This window comes from Phocoena phocoena, chromosome 8 (genome assembly GCF_963924675.1).
Source record: "Phocoena phocoena chromosome 8, mPhoPho1.1, whole genome shotgun sequence".
NCBI lineage: Eukaryota > Metazoa > Chordata > Mammalia > Artiodactyla > Phocoenidae > Phocoena > Phocoena phocoena.
In genome coordinates, this window is record NC_089226.1 from 13,590,116 (window position 1) to 13,606,670 (window position 16,555).

Below are 16,555 nucleotides of genomic sequence, written 5' to 3' on the forward strand. Positions count from 1 at the left end.
GTGAACTCAATCCAGCACTGGTCCTTATAGGGCCAGACTGGACTACCACAAACCAAACTGATAAGGCATTCTCCAGGTAAAACCCTCGTGGTGGCTACCTGGTATTCACTGCAGGTCTCTCCTTTCCCCGAGTCTTAGGCTCAGGTACAGATTAATGCCTCTCTCCTCCAGCACTTGCCTCTGTCTGATAGATAACTCACTCAGCCCCTGTGTGCCTTCCCCACAGAAGCCTTCCCTGATCCCCACCCCACCCCAGACTGAACTGGGCACTTTCTCTGAGACCCGTCAAATCATGTGTGCACATCTCTGGGACACACCACACACATTAAATGATTGTTTATAACATCTGCTTCTGTTTGTCTTCCCCCTCTGCCCCCTAACTAGACCGAGTGCGCTTAGGGCAATGACGATGTCTCTGTATCCCCAAGCCTGGTATGGTGTTTGGTACAAAGAAAGCCCAATTACATTTGTTAAATGTAAAAGATGGATGTATGAGTGCGAATGTTCACGTGAGCGCTTAGGTCTACGGGCTTCAGCAGGAAACCAACAGACACTCCAGGACCAGATCCCAAATAGTGGGAAAGCGGCGTCCTCCTTGCCCATCCTCTTTCTGCTCGGCCTACTCCCAGGAACTAGAATTTACATTTTATGAGGAATGGGCCACTCCCCCTCTGCTCCTGCCTGCTGGGCAAAGGGCAGCAATGGGCAAAGGGAGCATTGTCTGGTCAGGCGTCCGGGAAGAACTTGCTTCTCCTTAGTGGGAAACTCTTTCTGTCTGTCTCCCCTTGAGGGAGAGGATGGGGTCTGGAGGGAAGGAACAGAGAGCAAGCGCCGGGCTGCCAAGGGCCCAGAGGGCCCGGCCGCCTTGGCAGGAAGCCAACCACACCCGGATGTGGTGGGTGGTGAATGGGATGGGGCGGAGAGTCCCTGCCTTGCCGCGGACACTGGATGGGTCCCTTTCGCGGGTATCGTGCAAATCGCTCAAAACAGAGGTTCCACAAAAGGGGCAGAGCATGAGTTCTTGCTCTATTTAGGGAGGGGAGGGGGCTTCAGTTTTTGGAAAAGGAACTCCTGAAGGGAGCGTGTATTAGAAAAGACCAGAAACCTCAGCGGCCCCATCTCACCCACGAATGCCCACCACCGACTTCCCTGGCAGCTTCCGGAGGATCCCCCCGCATAGCTGCCTCTCCATTTAGCGTTCAGGTGATGCAGAGAAGCAGGAGCTACTGGGTTCTAATCCGAACCCTGCCACTTTCTGCTCATGCCCCTGGGCGAGCCGCCTTGCCCTTCTTTGGGCCTTTGTTTCCTCATCTGTAAAGTAGGGCCAGGGTTGGAGGAGAGGGCCTGGAGAAGACCTTTCGCCTCGGACACTGCTGGACCCCGGTTTCTCCGTACTGCACTCCCGCTCCTCCACAGCCCCGCCTCCACCCCGTCCTAACTCCACCCCCACCGAGCGGCTTCTCCCCTGACGCCGGCCGCTAGGGGTCACTGCCTCCCTTTGTCAGCGACGGAGGAGGGCGGCTAGCCCTTCGGCCCTCTCCCCGGCGGAAAGGCGACCGAAGGGGCATCTCCCGAGCAGTGGGCCTGAGCGCGACCCCACGGCCCTTGCTAGGGATCCGCCTCTGCCTGGGGCCGGAAGGTGTGCGCGGCGGGGCGGAGGCCGGGGCCGAGCGCGGGCTGCGCGTGGGAGCCAGGAGGGGGTTAACGCTAACCCCTCCCCTTCGGGCTGACATCACGGGGAGAGCGGCTGAGAGGCTGGAGCTCGGCGAGTGAGAGAAAGAGAGGGAGAGGAGCGAGCGCGGCTCGACTCGGTGCCCGGGCAGCTCCACATTGTTGCGGATCGCCGGGACCCGGCAGAGCGAGCAGCTGCGGCGCTGCGGGGACGCGGCGCCCCGGATCGCTCTCCTCGCCTGGAGCCGCACCGCCCGATCGGCTGGGCCGCCGAGCCGCGCGCCCTCCGCCTGGGCCCCGAGCCCACCGCGCCGCCCGCCCGCCGCCCTCGCTCGTCCCGCCGCCCTCGGAGGACGGCCGCCCATGGACGCCTTCAAGTTGGAGCCGAGCGGGAGGGTGTGAGCGCGCCGGGGGCCGGGAGCCCGCGCCGGGCAGCCGGGCGCGCCGGGGGTGGGTCCCTCTCCCCAGCCCGGCTCTGCGTGGAAGAAGAGGGCGGGGACCGGCGCGGGGAGGAGAGCGGAGGAGGAGAAGGGGGCATGACTCGTGCAACTTGCGGCGGGCATCTGCCGAGCCTCTGAGCCGGCGGCCGCCCGGGGCCCGGATTGCGTCCGCGCCGATCCCACCCAGCCCACCCCGCCCCGGCCGACGGCTGAGGCTGACCTGGATCTTCAGAGCGCCCGCCGGCCTGCAGGGATCGCCTTCGTCTTCCGGGCTGCTTTCTGGAGCGCGAGGAGCGCTCTCCTCGCGGCCCCTCTCGCCGGACCCCCGGCCCCCGATGGCTCGGATGGGGCTTGCGGGCGCCGCTGGACTCTGGTGGGGACTCGCTCTCGGCTTGACCGCCTTCTTCCTCCCAGGTAAGCACGTTCCGCCTCTGCCTTTCCCTTCCACACCCCCCCCCCCCCAATCCAGTGCCTCCACCGGGGCTGGGAGCTGGATGGAAGGCACGTCTGGGTTGTAGGGAGTGAAAGGAGCCAGAAAAGTTGGGTCACGGCTTAGGTAAGGGGGTAACGGGTGGCACGGCGGAGAAAGAGAGGTTGAGCAGCCGAACAGCCTGCCCTGCAGGGAAGCAGTAGGATGCACGTCTCTGTGTAGCAAGAGAGCACTTTCTCCGCGCAGTTTTTCACACAAAAATAATAATATGTAATAGCGTTCTATTTATTCAATAACCAGCTCTCAGCTCCGGAAGCAGTTTGCAAACACTTCATGTTACATAAATGCAAAATAATCACCGTAATCACCGTCTCGGGGTACGAGACAACAGCCCCAGGGGGAGGGCGTCAGTCTCGGATCTGGTGGGCTGCAGGGCTTGGCGGATAGCAGGGGGGCTTCGTTTCTTCTACCAGACCCTTTGCCAGATGGTTTCGGGCGCTGCCGCACCGCGTCGCCCCACCACCGACGCGGAGAGCCCGCTCCTGCGGCAGGGCTCACCTGCGGCTCCTTTACCCGGAGGCTGAGGCCCCGGCGGCGCGAGATCGCAACCTCCCCGCCTTGCGCAGGGCTGGGCTTCGCCTCGGAACTGCAATCGCAGTTTGGGGGGGCTCTCCCCGCAGGAGGCACCTCGGGCTTCGTGCCAGCCAGGTAGCTGCATGACCCACTTTCCCGAGGGTGCCCCGCGTGTCCTTCCTTGAGATGCTGGCGGCCGAGGGGTTAACGCGACGCCCGACCCCGGGGGTGGCCCGCGGTGGCCCCTCTGACGGATGGGGTGGGGGCGGAGGCTGGGACTGGCCCGGGCGTTTTGTGCTGGGGAATGAACTGGAAAATGCGTTTAGGAGGCAAATCCGACCGAGTCCCCTCGCCTGGTTTTAACCCTTTGTGTCCCTGGGGAAGCTGCCTGGCTCCCACGGTGGCTGGGGACACCGCGCGCCAGTCGGGGCTGGCGGGTGGAGTGGGGGAGGGGTTTGGGGGAGTTCCTCCAGGCTTCGTGAAGGAAACCTGAGACTACCTCCCGCGCTAGCTAGATGGGGGGCTTGGGAAGGAGGCTGGGCAGAGTGGGGGCTTGGCTGAAGCACGTGGCCCCGGCCTTAGGTGGCAAAATAAGGGGTCGAAGTACAGAGAAACCGGCTCCGCGTGGGGCGAGAATGTTGGGTCTCGGCTGTGCCTGCAGCTCCGTGGAGGAGGTACGTGCGGTGTTGCAGACTCGGAGGGCTGTCTGTTATCTGAGGGCCAGCCACGTTGTGTGTTTTGCGGGGCTGGCCTGCACTTCTGGGAGGGAGGAACCTGGCCGCGTTCACTTTTGTACCCCGTCCGCCACCAGCTCACTGCCAGGGCTCCGAAAATGCCTCGGAGTGGCCGATGGCGGAGAAAATGGTTTGTGAAAGTCCGCACCACGGTGCCCCCGGCCCTGCAGCCTGGGGGGCGCTGCCCTGCTAGGTGTGCGGGGTAAGGGTAAGTTCCTGGGCACACAGGTGTCATTGCCCATTTCAAAGCGGCATGGTTGAGTCCCTCCACGCAGCAGGGTGGCGGTGAGAATAAGAAGTCTTTATCTTTCCCTGGACCTCCTGGGAAGCCAGCAAGAGATGCTAGAAGCTCAGGCTCTAGCACTTGTCCGACACCGGGGTTTGGGCTTCCGGGAACCCTTCAATCCCATATTACCCACACCCAGTACCCAGCAAAAGGACAGCTTTCCTGAGGCCTGTGTGGACCAGCATACTAGGGGTTAACCTAATCCTGGGTCAGACAAAGAGCGGGAAGGCTTGGGGAGGGGACGTTCACTGCCCCCCCCCACTCTCCCCTCCTTTTGTTACTCTCTTACCCAGCTTTGTGGTGCTGTGCTTGGTAGTTCATTCCTTCTTTGGGGGGCTGGAGGCCTGCCCTGCTTCCTCCCACTCAGGAAGTGGGGGCAGGGAGGTGACACTGTCACCTGGCTCAAGTGTAGACACTCCTCCCACCAAAAATCCAGGTTGAGGGGGTGGGACGCAGAGAAGGAGCCACACAGCTCAGACAGGCAGCTCATAAGCCTCCTTGATGGATCGTAATTGTCATGACTGGGTAGCGTCAGTCAGCGGGGCAGCCAGAGTTCCCCGACCCGAGAGCCTCCTTTACCCGGTGCCTGTGGCCCTGGTGCCTCTGTGAGGGGAGGAAGGTGGATGTGGTAGTGTCCACACGACACCTGGACAGAGGCTGGTGGGCCCAGAAGTTACCCTCCCACACCCCGTTTACCATCACCCTCAGGCACCCTCCTGATTGCCCGCTGCTGCTTCTCTCTGGGGGATGCTCCTTTCTGGGTTCTCCGAGGCTATGGCAGGGGGCGTGGAGGGTGGAGGAGAGGAGCCTGGTGGCGGGGGAGCCCCCCCCCGGGCTGCGTGTGGTGGCCCACGGACTTCAAAACACTCCAAATCCGGCTCTTGATGTGTAAGCACAGAAGTATATTTTCAACAACACAGACTTTACCGGGCAGGGTGGTGAAGCCCCACAAGCCTCTGAGATGAATCTGTTCACTCAGAGGACAGGGCTGCATCCCAGAGGGACAGGAGGAGCCCGGGAGAGGAAGCAGAGAACCTGTCTTAGAAGCAGGTGCGCTGAGCTGGTGTCCCACCTACACCACACCCTCCCTAATTGGCTTCCCCAAACCTTTTGTCTGGAAAGAGAACACACGCCCCAGGTGTCACGCACACCCTCGGAAGACCTGTCGGGGCCACAGCACCCCCTTCTCTGCAGCCTATGCGGAGCTCGCTGTCATGGTGGTTTCCTTCGAAACCTGGGGTGTCAGGACTGTTGGGATATTCTCCTCTCTCCCCATCGCTCACAGACAGTGGTGTGCTCTGGCTTGCTGGGCAGGACGTTATGGCAAAACCAATCCTGCTGGTCTGGGGTTTGCAGTGCCGGTAAGCAGGAATCCCAGCGCCCATTTCGGAGGCAGCGCTGTGGAATGTCTCAGACTCAGATTCAAGGCCGAATAGTCAAGGCTGGAAGGGAGGAGGAGATATGGCAGAGCCTGGGCCCGGCACCCTGGGCTGAGTGGTCTAGTGTCTCTGAGCCTGACTCTCTGTGTTTACGGGACAGGCCGCCCCTTGTCGCCTGATACTGGCCTAGACTCTGATATCCATTCCCTTCTCGGCTGCTCAGCTTTGCACAATGAATCCACCTCGTTGGCCTGACCCGGGACCCAGCTGTACACTGCCAGGATGGTCTCCGGCCAGAACCCTAGTGCTGACGGCTGAGCAAGTGGGCCAGGCTGGGGAGGGTGGGGGCCAGGGGGTCAGCCCCAGTCCTGTGCCTATGATGCTGCCATTGTTTAGCAGCTGACTAATGTTCATTGTTCAGCGCAAACAGAAAATACCCAAGGGAGGTGTGAATATACCTTCAATTTTCCTGATTGTATCTTTCCTGGTTAACCTGGTAAACTGAATGCCTCCTGCCTGCTGGGGGAGACAGTGAGGGTGTCTGTATATTCACCTGTTATGCTGATTTTTTTTTTTTTAACTTTGAATGTTAGCCAGTGAGCCAGGCTAGAACGGACATTAGCCAGCTATGGGGCTTAGGCTGTAACATTTTTGACAATCTGCCTATGGCCTCACCTTCAGTATAGAGTGCGTGCACACACACGTGTGCAAGACTGTGTGCGTGTGTTGGTCACCTACAATTTACTGTGTACATGCAGACCCATGGGGACTAGGACAAGGAGGTGTGTGCGCTGGGATCTATGGGTCACCATGGTGCAGGGGCCGTAACTATACATCAAATATATATTCACATGCAATTGATTTCTTGTGGCTTTCCAACTAGGATTTTGTGAGTGGCCGTGAGCCTTGGTAACGCCTGTGTTTATGTCAGAGTGTCAGTGAGGGTGACTTTGGAGGAGACCTGAGATTTGCCCTTAGCCAGTTCCTTCCAAGATGAGCTGTCATATCCTTTGGGCTTGGGAAGCCTGGACACTGCCTTAGTTTTCTGCTCTGCCCTTGGCCTTAGACTGGGCCACTGCATCCTCACCGGGAGATGCTCACCTGGAGAGACTTTCCGCTGCTTCTCAGGATTTCTGAACGGCTGGCAGGGGCCACAAGAAATAGAGTTTCAGCTACTATTTTGGCATCTTTGCTTCCTGCATGAATATTTGGGGAAAAGGATCAGCTGGAGAAAGGGGATGTACTCTGGGCATTTAAAAAGGAGCTCTTGAGTCGTGGGCTGTGAAAAGCCCTGCTGAACCATATGTGTGCCCAGGTTGGCAACATACAGGTACCTGGAAGCATCTCAGTTCATTCAGCAGAAAGCAGGAGCCCCCTTGTTGAAAAGGCAAGCGGGGATGAGGGGCAAGGAGTGGGGAAGAGGCCAGTCCTGGGATCCCAGGACCCTGTGCCCGAGTCCAGCTGGTAAATGTCTCTGCCCCATGATGCCCGCCCCTCTCCATAGAGACCAGGTCTGCGGAGCCAGCAGCAGATGTGCTGGCTGGGGCAGGAGGTAACTTAAGATCTGAGCAGGGATCACCTTGCACAGGGAAAGCCCTGAGCTGGAGATAACACCCCTTAGTCCGGTTAACCCTTTAAGCTCTGGATTCTCTTGTGCTGTTTGGAGCTGGGAAATGGGGAGAGGGAAAAGATAGGAGAAAACACATCAAACCTAATATCTGAACACTGACAGGGAGAGATGAACTCAGTGCAACAGGAGAGACCCAAGAAGGACACAAAGAAGGTCTTCCTGACAGCAGACTGTAGGCTCTTCAGGGCAATGGATAATCCCAAGGTTTATTCTGGGGTAGCGGAGGGGCAATGCTTATGTATTCTCAGGGACTCATGAGATCTGTGCCTTTCACAGTCTTCTGGGGTAGAGTAGCAGTGGTCCCAGGCCCCAGTCAAGAGGGAGCAGCAGGGGCTTCCCTGGTGGCGCAGTGGTTGAGAGTCCGCCTGCCGATGCAGGGGACACGGGTTCGTGCCCCGGTCTGGGAGGATCCCACATGCCGCGGAGCGGCTGGGCCCGTGAGCCATGGCCGCTGAGCCTGCGCGTCCGGAGCCTGTCCTCCGCAACGGGAGAGGCCACAACAGTGAGAGGCCCGCGTAACGCATAAAAAAAAAAAAAAAAAAAAAAAAAAAAAAAAGAGGGAGCAGCAGATAGCTCAGTTCCTCTTCCCACAACCCGGAGATCACCCCATCTTGGCCACCCAGCAGAGTGAGAGAGCAAAGCAAGGCCAGCTGGACTGGATTTGAATCCCATCTCCACCAATTGCCCGTTGAGTGGACTTGGTTAAGTTGCTTTGTAGGCCTCAGTTTTCCCATCCGTAAAATGGGTTTCTGCTAATACAGCTTTCAAAGAGGTTTGTGAAGATTAGATCGACAGTAATGTACGAAAAGTGCTTAGTGCATTGCCAGGCATGTGATAAATGTTCAGTAGTGGTAGCTGCTCTTATTCCCTACACCTTTCCTCTGAGTGGTCCTGGCCCCCACTGTGTCTGCCAGCTGGGCAGTGCCAACTTCACAGTCCCTTGAGAAAGAACCGCTCAGTTGCCTGCCCACTGCTGACCTCTCTTCCCCACATGGAAATGATGGCAAAGGCTGCAGCAGCCCTGGGGGACTCAGGTGGCCTGGTTGGCTGCAGGCACCTACCTGAGCCCAGCCCTGGTGGTCATGTATGGCACGATCAGCAGGTGCTGTGCACCTTTGTTCTGCAGCCTGTCACCGAGCGCTCTCCCCTGCACCTGCCTCACTCCCTGTCTGGGGCCCAGCTGGGCACCATGGCCCATCTGGAGTGCTGGCTGGGGCAGCAGCCTGAGGCTGGCATGGAGGGCCTGGGACTCAGCCCCTGCAAACTTCCACACTTGGGAGAAGAGTGGGCCACAGGACCCTTTCCCAGCAGTCCACGGTACCGGCTCTTCAGGCAAGATGGTACAGTCCGAGAGGTAGAGACTCTGTCCTGGGGTCATGCCCTTCTCACTGGCAGAAAGTCCTTTTGGTTTCTCCAGCTGAAGGCTCAGTCCTTTCACCAATAATAATAAAGATGTTTGCGACAGTCTTTTCAGTTCATAGTTTCAGCTGATCCTCTCAGTGACCCCATGTGAAGGGTATCAGTAGCTCTCCCATTTTACAGATGAGAAAAGTGAGGTGTAGGTTTAGTACCTTGCTGACCGTTTCATGCCAGTGTAGCCAAATTAGATTTCAAGGCTTCTGACTCCAAATTCAGTAGATGAGGAAGATGAGATGGGCTGGGCTGGACAGATGCGGAAGAGGCTGAGCCAGGCCACGAGAGAATGTGTCCGGTGAGGCGGTCATTCACTTCGCCAGCAACCACCAGCTTACACTCTCCCCGACAACAAGCAGAGCATGGCGGCTCCCTGGAGAAATGAGGGATAAGTTAAGGATCTAGGTTGGAGGGTGGCCCAGCCGGAGCTGACCAGAGAGCCCAGGTTGGCACAGAGCACAAGATGCCCAACAACAGAACAGCTTGGGGGAGGGGGCATGTCAAGGGGAGCACGTCCTTTCAGATGCTAGAGCACCACTCCCGGGGATCCGACCTGAGACGTGGGCACGGCCCCTGAGGTGTAAGTGCAGAGCCTCCGGGCACAGGCAGGCACACAGCCAGCGTGTGGGCCTGGCCCGGGGCAGAGCGGTGCTCAGACAGCATTGTGGACTTGACTGGAACAGTGGAGGGGGTGGGGCGGGGATTTGGTAGGCAGAGTCGATTCCCTCTCCTAGGCTATCCCCCACCCCTCTCTGGTCCACGCAGACCCCAATTTCATTCCCAGTTTATGAGGAGTCCCATTACCAAGCCACAGACAATAAAACCCGCCTGGCCACTCTGGCCCGGATCTCATTAGAGGACATTAGTTCCGCTGGCTTGGTGGCTCCGTTGGGACACAGCTGCAGGCGTGGCCCAGGCAGCAAAACAGGCCAATGACCATGGGCACAAGCATGTCCCATTGGGAGTTCGAGTTTGATCTGTGGGCCTAAGCAGGGTCCTCCTTCCCCACCCGCACCCTCTCATTCCTGGAATGCACGTTCCCCAAAGCTGGGAACATGGAGTCCCTCCTGCCCACTTGGACCCTCAGTTCTGCTCCCCACCTTAAGGAGGCAAGGACACAGCTCCCTCCAGGGCTACGCATAGGAGTCCGCCTTCTCTGAGAAGCTCAGCAGATCATTTTCATTCCATAGAAGAGGGCACAGGGAACAGCACGCCCACCCCCACACACAGATCTGAGAGACACGTCCTAGCAGCAGAGGTGGAGTCTGGAGCCTTCCACACGCCCTTGGCCTGAATCTTAGCCCATCTTTCTGTCCAAAAGGTGGGGGTAGAGACCTGGAGACCCCATGTGAGAAGCGTTTTTCATTCCCTATAGATGCAGTGTCACCAGCTGACAGCCTCCACAGGGGCTTCCTGGCCCCTCTCCTCTCCCCAACGTGGAGTGACTTGCCCACAGTCGCTGTGATGGAGCCCTGGTTCCATCTTGGGGTTCTTCCCACCAGAGACGGGATTCTTTCTTTCTTAGCAGATTCTGGTGTCTGTTGACAGCCAGCCCCTCTGCCTGTGCCCTCCCCCTCTGCTTTATCTTTCTTCCCCCGCAGACCAGCCAGTCACCACCATACCACCAGGGCTCAGTGAACGTAGCCATGAAAAACAAGACGAGGGCAAAGAAAACCGTGCCCCTTCTTGGAGCCTCAGTCTTGTAGAGGAAAGAGAGTGCCAGGCCGGAGTAATTGGTTCTTAGCGCACACGGGCTCACTTGGTGTGCTCCACGCGGGGGTCACACAGGCCAGCCCACACTTCAGCACGTGAGCGCCCGCCAAATCAGTCAGCGGAGGTGGGAGCGCCAAGCTGTTTGGGAAGACATCGGCAAGTCAGTCCTGCTCTGGAGAAACGGGGGCTGGAGATCTATGCCAGCCCCTGATGCTCCCCTGTAAGGCCCTGCAGCTTGTCTGGAATTCGAGCCCCAAGTGGGATTGGTGGGCTGACTCCATGGGCTCCATTCCCTGACCCCTGAGCAGCACCCCAGGTATCCCCTCCGTCACTCCTGGTCTCTCCTGGGCAAATGCTGTCAGCTGCTGGGACAAAGGAAGTAGACGAGGTGCCTCAGAGCCGAGCCAGCCTTGCCGCCACTTGACCCACTTGACGTGGATCCCACTGCAGGAGGGGCTGGTGGCAGTGTCCTCATTCGGGGACTCCTGCAGCAGCCCCTGGCTCACCTCCATCCCCAGCTCCTGGCTCTCTGGCTCCAAACTGCCTACACTGCTTCTTGGATGAATATACCTAAAACGTGCCTGAGAAGGATACTCACAAGCCCAGAAGCATTTGATGGCTGCCCCCTCTCTGGCTCAGCTCGCACCACCTCTCCGGGCATGGCAGGCCCAGCCAGCCACACACCTCATGCTTTCCCACCTCAGTGCCTTTACACGTGCCGTTCCCCCCAAATCGCCCTTATTTCCCATATCCAAAAACTGAGGTCGAGCGCTACTTTTTTTTTTGTGGTACGCGGGCCTCTCACTGTTGTGGCCTCTCCCGTTGCAGAGCACAGGCTCCGGACGCGCAGGCTCAGCGGCCATGGCTCACGGGCCCAGCCGCTCCGCGGCGTGTGGGATCTTCCCGGACCGGGGCACGAACCCGTGTCCCCTGCATCAGCAGGCAGACTCTCAACCACTGCGCCACCAGAGAAGCCCCGAGCGCTACTTTTATCATGAAGCCCCCAGCTGGAGATAACCTCTCTCACTCAAAGCCCCCACCTCCCGTCCCCAGCACCTCATCCATGCCACCCATGGCAATAACCACTCTGCATCTTGCTATAGTTATTTGGGCCTGGGATTTATCTTCATAAGACTGAGAGCTCCAAAAGGACAGGGCCCGTTGTTGATAGAGCTTGGAATCCCTAGGGCCTTGCACAGGGTTGGCCACACCATGGGCTATCTGATAGCACTGTAGTAGGTGGATAGATCATTGCATAGTACATGCTAAGTGGATATGTCATTGCTTGTTTGGACAGTGATGATGATAACAATAACAGCAAACTGTTATCAAGAGTTTTTGGACACTCGGACACTGTTGTAAACATCTTACGTGTAATAACTTATTTGGTCTTCATAATAATACCTCCTTCTTGTGGAGGATCCCTCCCCCCGTCTTTAACTTATGAACAAAGGAGACCTGAGCAGAGGTTAGGTAACTCACCTCTGGTCACATAGCTAGTAAGTGGCAGAGGCAGGATTCAGATCGAGGAAATCAGGTCCAGTGTGCATGATCCTACCACTTGGCTAAGCGGCCTCTCTTCCGGGTGATGGAAGAAGACAGCTTACTAAGCCTGGAGTAACACAGGACCTTGCCTCAAGAATGCCCATCCCCCGGGCTTCCCTGGTGGCGCAGTGGTTGAGAGTCCGCCTGCCGACGCAGGGGACACGGGTTCGTGCTCCGGTCCGGGAGGATCCCGCATGCCGCGGAGCGGCTGGGCCCGTGAGCCATGGCTGCTGGGCCTGCACGTCCGGAGCCTGTGCTCCGCATCGGGAGAGGCCACAACAGTGAGAGGCCCGCGTACCGCAAAAAAAAAAAAAAAAAAAAGAATGCCCATCCCCGCTGCATAGCATCTTATAGCCTACCCTCCTGCTCCGTTTGATGGTGCAGGAATGACCTGGGGCCTCCCTGGAGCACTGGGGAGTCATTAGTGCTTATCAGCAGGGAGCTTCGGCTGTGGTCACTACTTATCCTTCGGATGCCTTACAAGTACTAAAACTACAGTTACATTCCTGGTGTATCCTGCCACGTCACCGTTGTGTCTCGGGAGTATTAATGTGCCTGTGCTAGAGGGAAATGTCTTGCCATTATTGCTCTTTCATCCCCTGAGCCTTTGAGCATCACTGATGCCGTTTGGGGGCCTCCCACCATGTTTCACTGTGAGACTAGAGGCAGGTGTAATAGCTCCTCTCAGAGAATCTGCCTGGAACTGCCACCAGCAGGTGTTCCCAGGCTGGCCCCAGATCCTGGGTGGGTCCACAGCTCAGCAAACTGATCCTATGCCAGGGCCTGTCCTAAGCTTCCGGAAGGTTCCCATCCCTCTTGCCCTCACCCAGAGATCCCAAAAGATGGCAAGGCAGGTGGCCCCTACCTGGGGAGAGGGGCAGGGAGAGGATTTAGGGTGTTCACATGTGCCAGCTGCTTTGATCTCCTGGGATGAAAGGGCCTGGTGCTTCCTGTACCACAGGCAGGTTCAAGACAGGGAGCCGGGGACAGAGGCATTGGCCGCCTTGCAGCTGAGGTATCGAACTGTCCCGAGAAGGAGGATCGTGGGAGCGGAAAAATCAAAACCCTTTCCCAGTGTTGTGGTCACGGACCAAGAGTGGACTCCAGATGGCTCACGTGTGATCGTCCTCTCGAGGGTCACCTGGGGCCAGTGCTCCTCCAGCACTCCCTGACCCTGCAGATTACCACGGGTGCTCAGGCCTCACAAACTCCCTTGCTTAATTAGGAAGGTAACTCAGCTGCAAGACAGTCATCTGATATGTTTCGACGCCAAAGAGAAATTCCTCCTAGACCCTCTGCTGTTCTAGATTATCCATGCTCCGTTAGTTTGAATTACGGTGCAACTTCTGTGGCCCAGACACAGGCCAGAGCTATGCGATCGGTTCCTGGAGCTGGAATCCTCCCGGCACCCGGGAAGTACTTGGAAGCATAGGAGGAAGGAGGGCTTAAGACCCATCTGCCCTCCATGCAAACCTAAGGATTGCCTTGTCAGCACAAAGGAGCCAGCTCTGCCCAGAGCCTGCCCGCCCCGGGGCCTGTGATGCCCACGGGCGCTTTTGAGTCAAGCCACTTTCGTGCCTTCTAGGCCAGGCCTCCTTTGAGGGTTTTAAGTCAATGGCAGAAGCTTCTACAGTGGCTTCTGGGTAAAACTTGGAGCAGAGGCAGGGACGGGCTTCTCCTTGAGTGTGAATAAGATCGGAGTGGAGCAGCCACACTGCACTGGATTATTTTATTATGATTGCCCACCTCCCCCGTCCCCAAACCATCCTGATCTCATTGGCCTAGATTGCTGCATATCTCAGAATGATGGATGGGCTGCCTCTCCCTTCCCAGGCAGGGTGGCCGGCCCTGCTACCGAGACACCTCCTCCCCAGCCCCTTCCCAGATTTATTCCCTGTGTTTACGGTGCCCAGAGAGTAATCAGTGTCCTGGGCCGGCTGCGCACTCTGATTATCTCTGCTCGGTTGATGGATGAGCCTTTGGGGAACTTAGATGACAACCCCCTGCCCCTGTTCCCCTGTGCCCTCCCCTGCCTGGGCCTCAGCACCCTTCCCAACCTTCGACGCCTCCCAGGAGTCAGATAACGGGCCTCTGGGCTGGAACCGAAGGAGCGGGCAGTCGTGGAGGAGGAGAGGTGACGGTCTTTGGCCCCCCCACCTCTCAGCACTGCTGTGGGGTAACTGGAAAGGGTCTCTGTGGCTCCCCCTTCCCTCCAGGGAGCCTGGGACAGCGGGCAGACAGTGCCACCAGCTAGCTTCTCTGCAAGTCAGCCACCCCCCCCACACACACACACACACACAGCCCAGCCTTGCTCAGAAGCACCCTTCCCAGAAAACAGCTCCATTATCCTCTCCCATCTCCCATCACTCCATTACTCCTACCCCCTCGGCCCTTGTGTACACAGTTTGCAGTGTAATGATAATTTGTGCTGGTTTATGTGTTTCTTTACAAGTGTTTTTACGTCCTCTGTGTGTGGATGAGAGAGGTTTATGGTTTGTGTGTGTATGTGTGTGCCCATGCATGAGGTCACGTGCTCTGTGTGTGTGTGTGTGTCTGCTCCTGATCAGACTCTGATTGCCATCTTCTCCCCCACGGAGGTGGGGGGCTCTCACCCAGCTCCCTGCGGGGAGGGCAGAGTCTGGATCCTGGGGGATGAGGGGAAGAGTAGGGAGAGGTAGGCAATCAAAGATGATGGCTGTCGAGGCAGGGTCTGCACTGTCCCCCAGCCACCAGGCAGAGAATGCAGAAGGTCAATCTTAGATAACTGTTTTGTCTATAGGATCACAAACAACTGGTTTGACTATATTTCTCCCAGCAAACTGACTGAACCCACTGTTTGTTTTGGAGCCAAGCGGTCTCTGCCTTTTATTACTTACATGTGGCCGTGTATATACCTATGTCTTGTCTTCTCCAGACATGAGTTCCCATCACTGGAAAATGGGGATGTGATACCGGGAGGTTTAGAAGTGGTAAAGAATGCATGTGGCCACGTGGTGTGATTAGCACGGGGCCTGGTACAGAGCGAGTCTTCACACCACTTGGCTGTTATTAGCTACTGCCTGCCTGCGGACCCCGGATCTAGAGGAAGGTCACTTCCCAGGGGCTGGGAAGCCAGGCCCAGGAGCCCTCCCAGCAGTTCATGACCCGCTGGGTGGGGTATCCCTCAGCGGGACTCCTGTGGCCTCTCCATGGTGATGAACTCAGGAAGAGTCAGGCGCTCAGGCCCCTGGTCTCCTGGAAAACCACACCCCTGCCCCGATGGTCACCTGGAAATGTGCCTGGTGACCCTTGGAGCCATCCTGTGTTCCCTTCTTAAAGGGTAGTTAGAAGCAAGAGTTACACGCCCTCGACCAAGGTACCCCAGGTGCAGGAGTCCGGCTGCCCCCAGGGCCCGATGCCAGCCCTTATGGGACTCCCACTGCCCTGGGTGTGTGGCGGGAGAGGGGTGGTAGGCCCATTCCTGCACCCACTCAACCCCATGTGCACTGATGCCTCCAGTACAGCACCAGCCCTCTGACCTCACACACAGCAGGTGACACCTCAGAGTGCCACCTCTGCATGCCTGTAAGACAGTGGCCTGGCTGGGAGATGGAGAGGAGGAGCTGGGGCCTCATGAGGTAATTGCCTAAGCCCATCACTCTCCCTAAACCCTCCCTGCTGGGACATGAAGGGGCGGGGGTTACTATTAAAGGCAGGTTATACATCTGAGCCCACCTGTCCCCTCCCAGCCCCAGGTCTGGGAAGAGCCTCCCAGCCGGGCCCTCAGCTGAGGATACCTCCTGCCCTGCAGGTGAAGTTGGGGAGGACCAGAAGAGTAAGTCGCAGAACCCTAGAGTCTCAGGGTTGGAAGGGGAGTCAAATAATGTAACACCCATTCGCTTCTTAAAACCCCCCAACCACATCCCTACCTGTTAGTTGATCATCCAGCTTCAGCATGAATACCTGCAGTGATGGGGAACTCACCACCCTACATGGAAGCCCATACAGCTTTAACTGCCCCAAATTCTCCCTTGTACTGAGCTGGAGTCTGTATCCCTGAAGCTCCCACCTCTTAGTCCTGTTTCTACCCCCTTGGAATCCTGTAGAACACATCTGATTTTGCACATGCGGGTCCTCCAGGCATTTAAAGATGGCCTCTGGCACCCGGAGTCTTCTCTCCCATGAACTCAGCCAGCCAAGTCTGATACCCCCTCCTTCTCAGATGCTTTCCTGGGAACCAAGTTGTCTAGGTCCCCGGTAACAGGTGTGATGCTCCAAACGCCGGCTGACTGGCCCAGGGATTTCAGCCTAGGCGTCCCCAGCTGCGACCACTGTCCCAGGGGCCAGGAGGAGGGAGTGGGTTAGCTGCCTTCACCCTTCCCCACCTCCACCTCACCTCTTCCCACCCCCTGTTTTCCTTTGGATTAACAATAAATTGCAGTGAAAGATCCGTTTATCTCCAGTGGGAATTAAGGAATTAAGCTGGTGAGGGGCCTGAGAGAGGGAGCATATTGCAGAGATCCAGGGCATAGAGGACAGTGGGGAGGGCGGGGGACCCTCTGCCTGCAGTCACGTCACTGTGAGGGGGTGGGGGCAGCCCCCTAATTCTCCCAGCAGCCTGTGCCCTAACTGGCACAGGTGGGGACCGGTTGGAATGGGTGTGGTCACCGGTGGGAGGCGGTGCCCACAGGGATGCCTCGGGGGGTGGGGGTGGTCTCCTGGCAGCCTCTCCTGTCGCCCCTTGGTGTCTCGTGCCATCGTG

At 57.8% G+C, this 16,555-nt stretch overlaps 1 protein-coding gene across 1 annotated transcript in view; it reads left to right on the top strand.

Moving 5' to 3' along the window:
• The first annotated feature begins 2,446 nt into the window (after window positions 1-2,446).
• The window catches only part of NECTIN1 (nectin cell adhesion molecule 1), a 90,417-nt gene continuing 76,308 nt past the window's right edge, over window positions 2,447-16,555 (top strand). Inside the window, exon 1 of the mRNA XM_065882269.1 lies at window positions 2,447-2,525. Coding sequence (XP_065738341.1) covers window positions 2,447-2,525 — 79 coding nt within the window. The remainder of the gene's footprint in view (window positions 2,526-16,555) is intronic.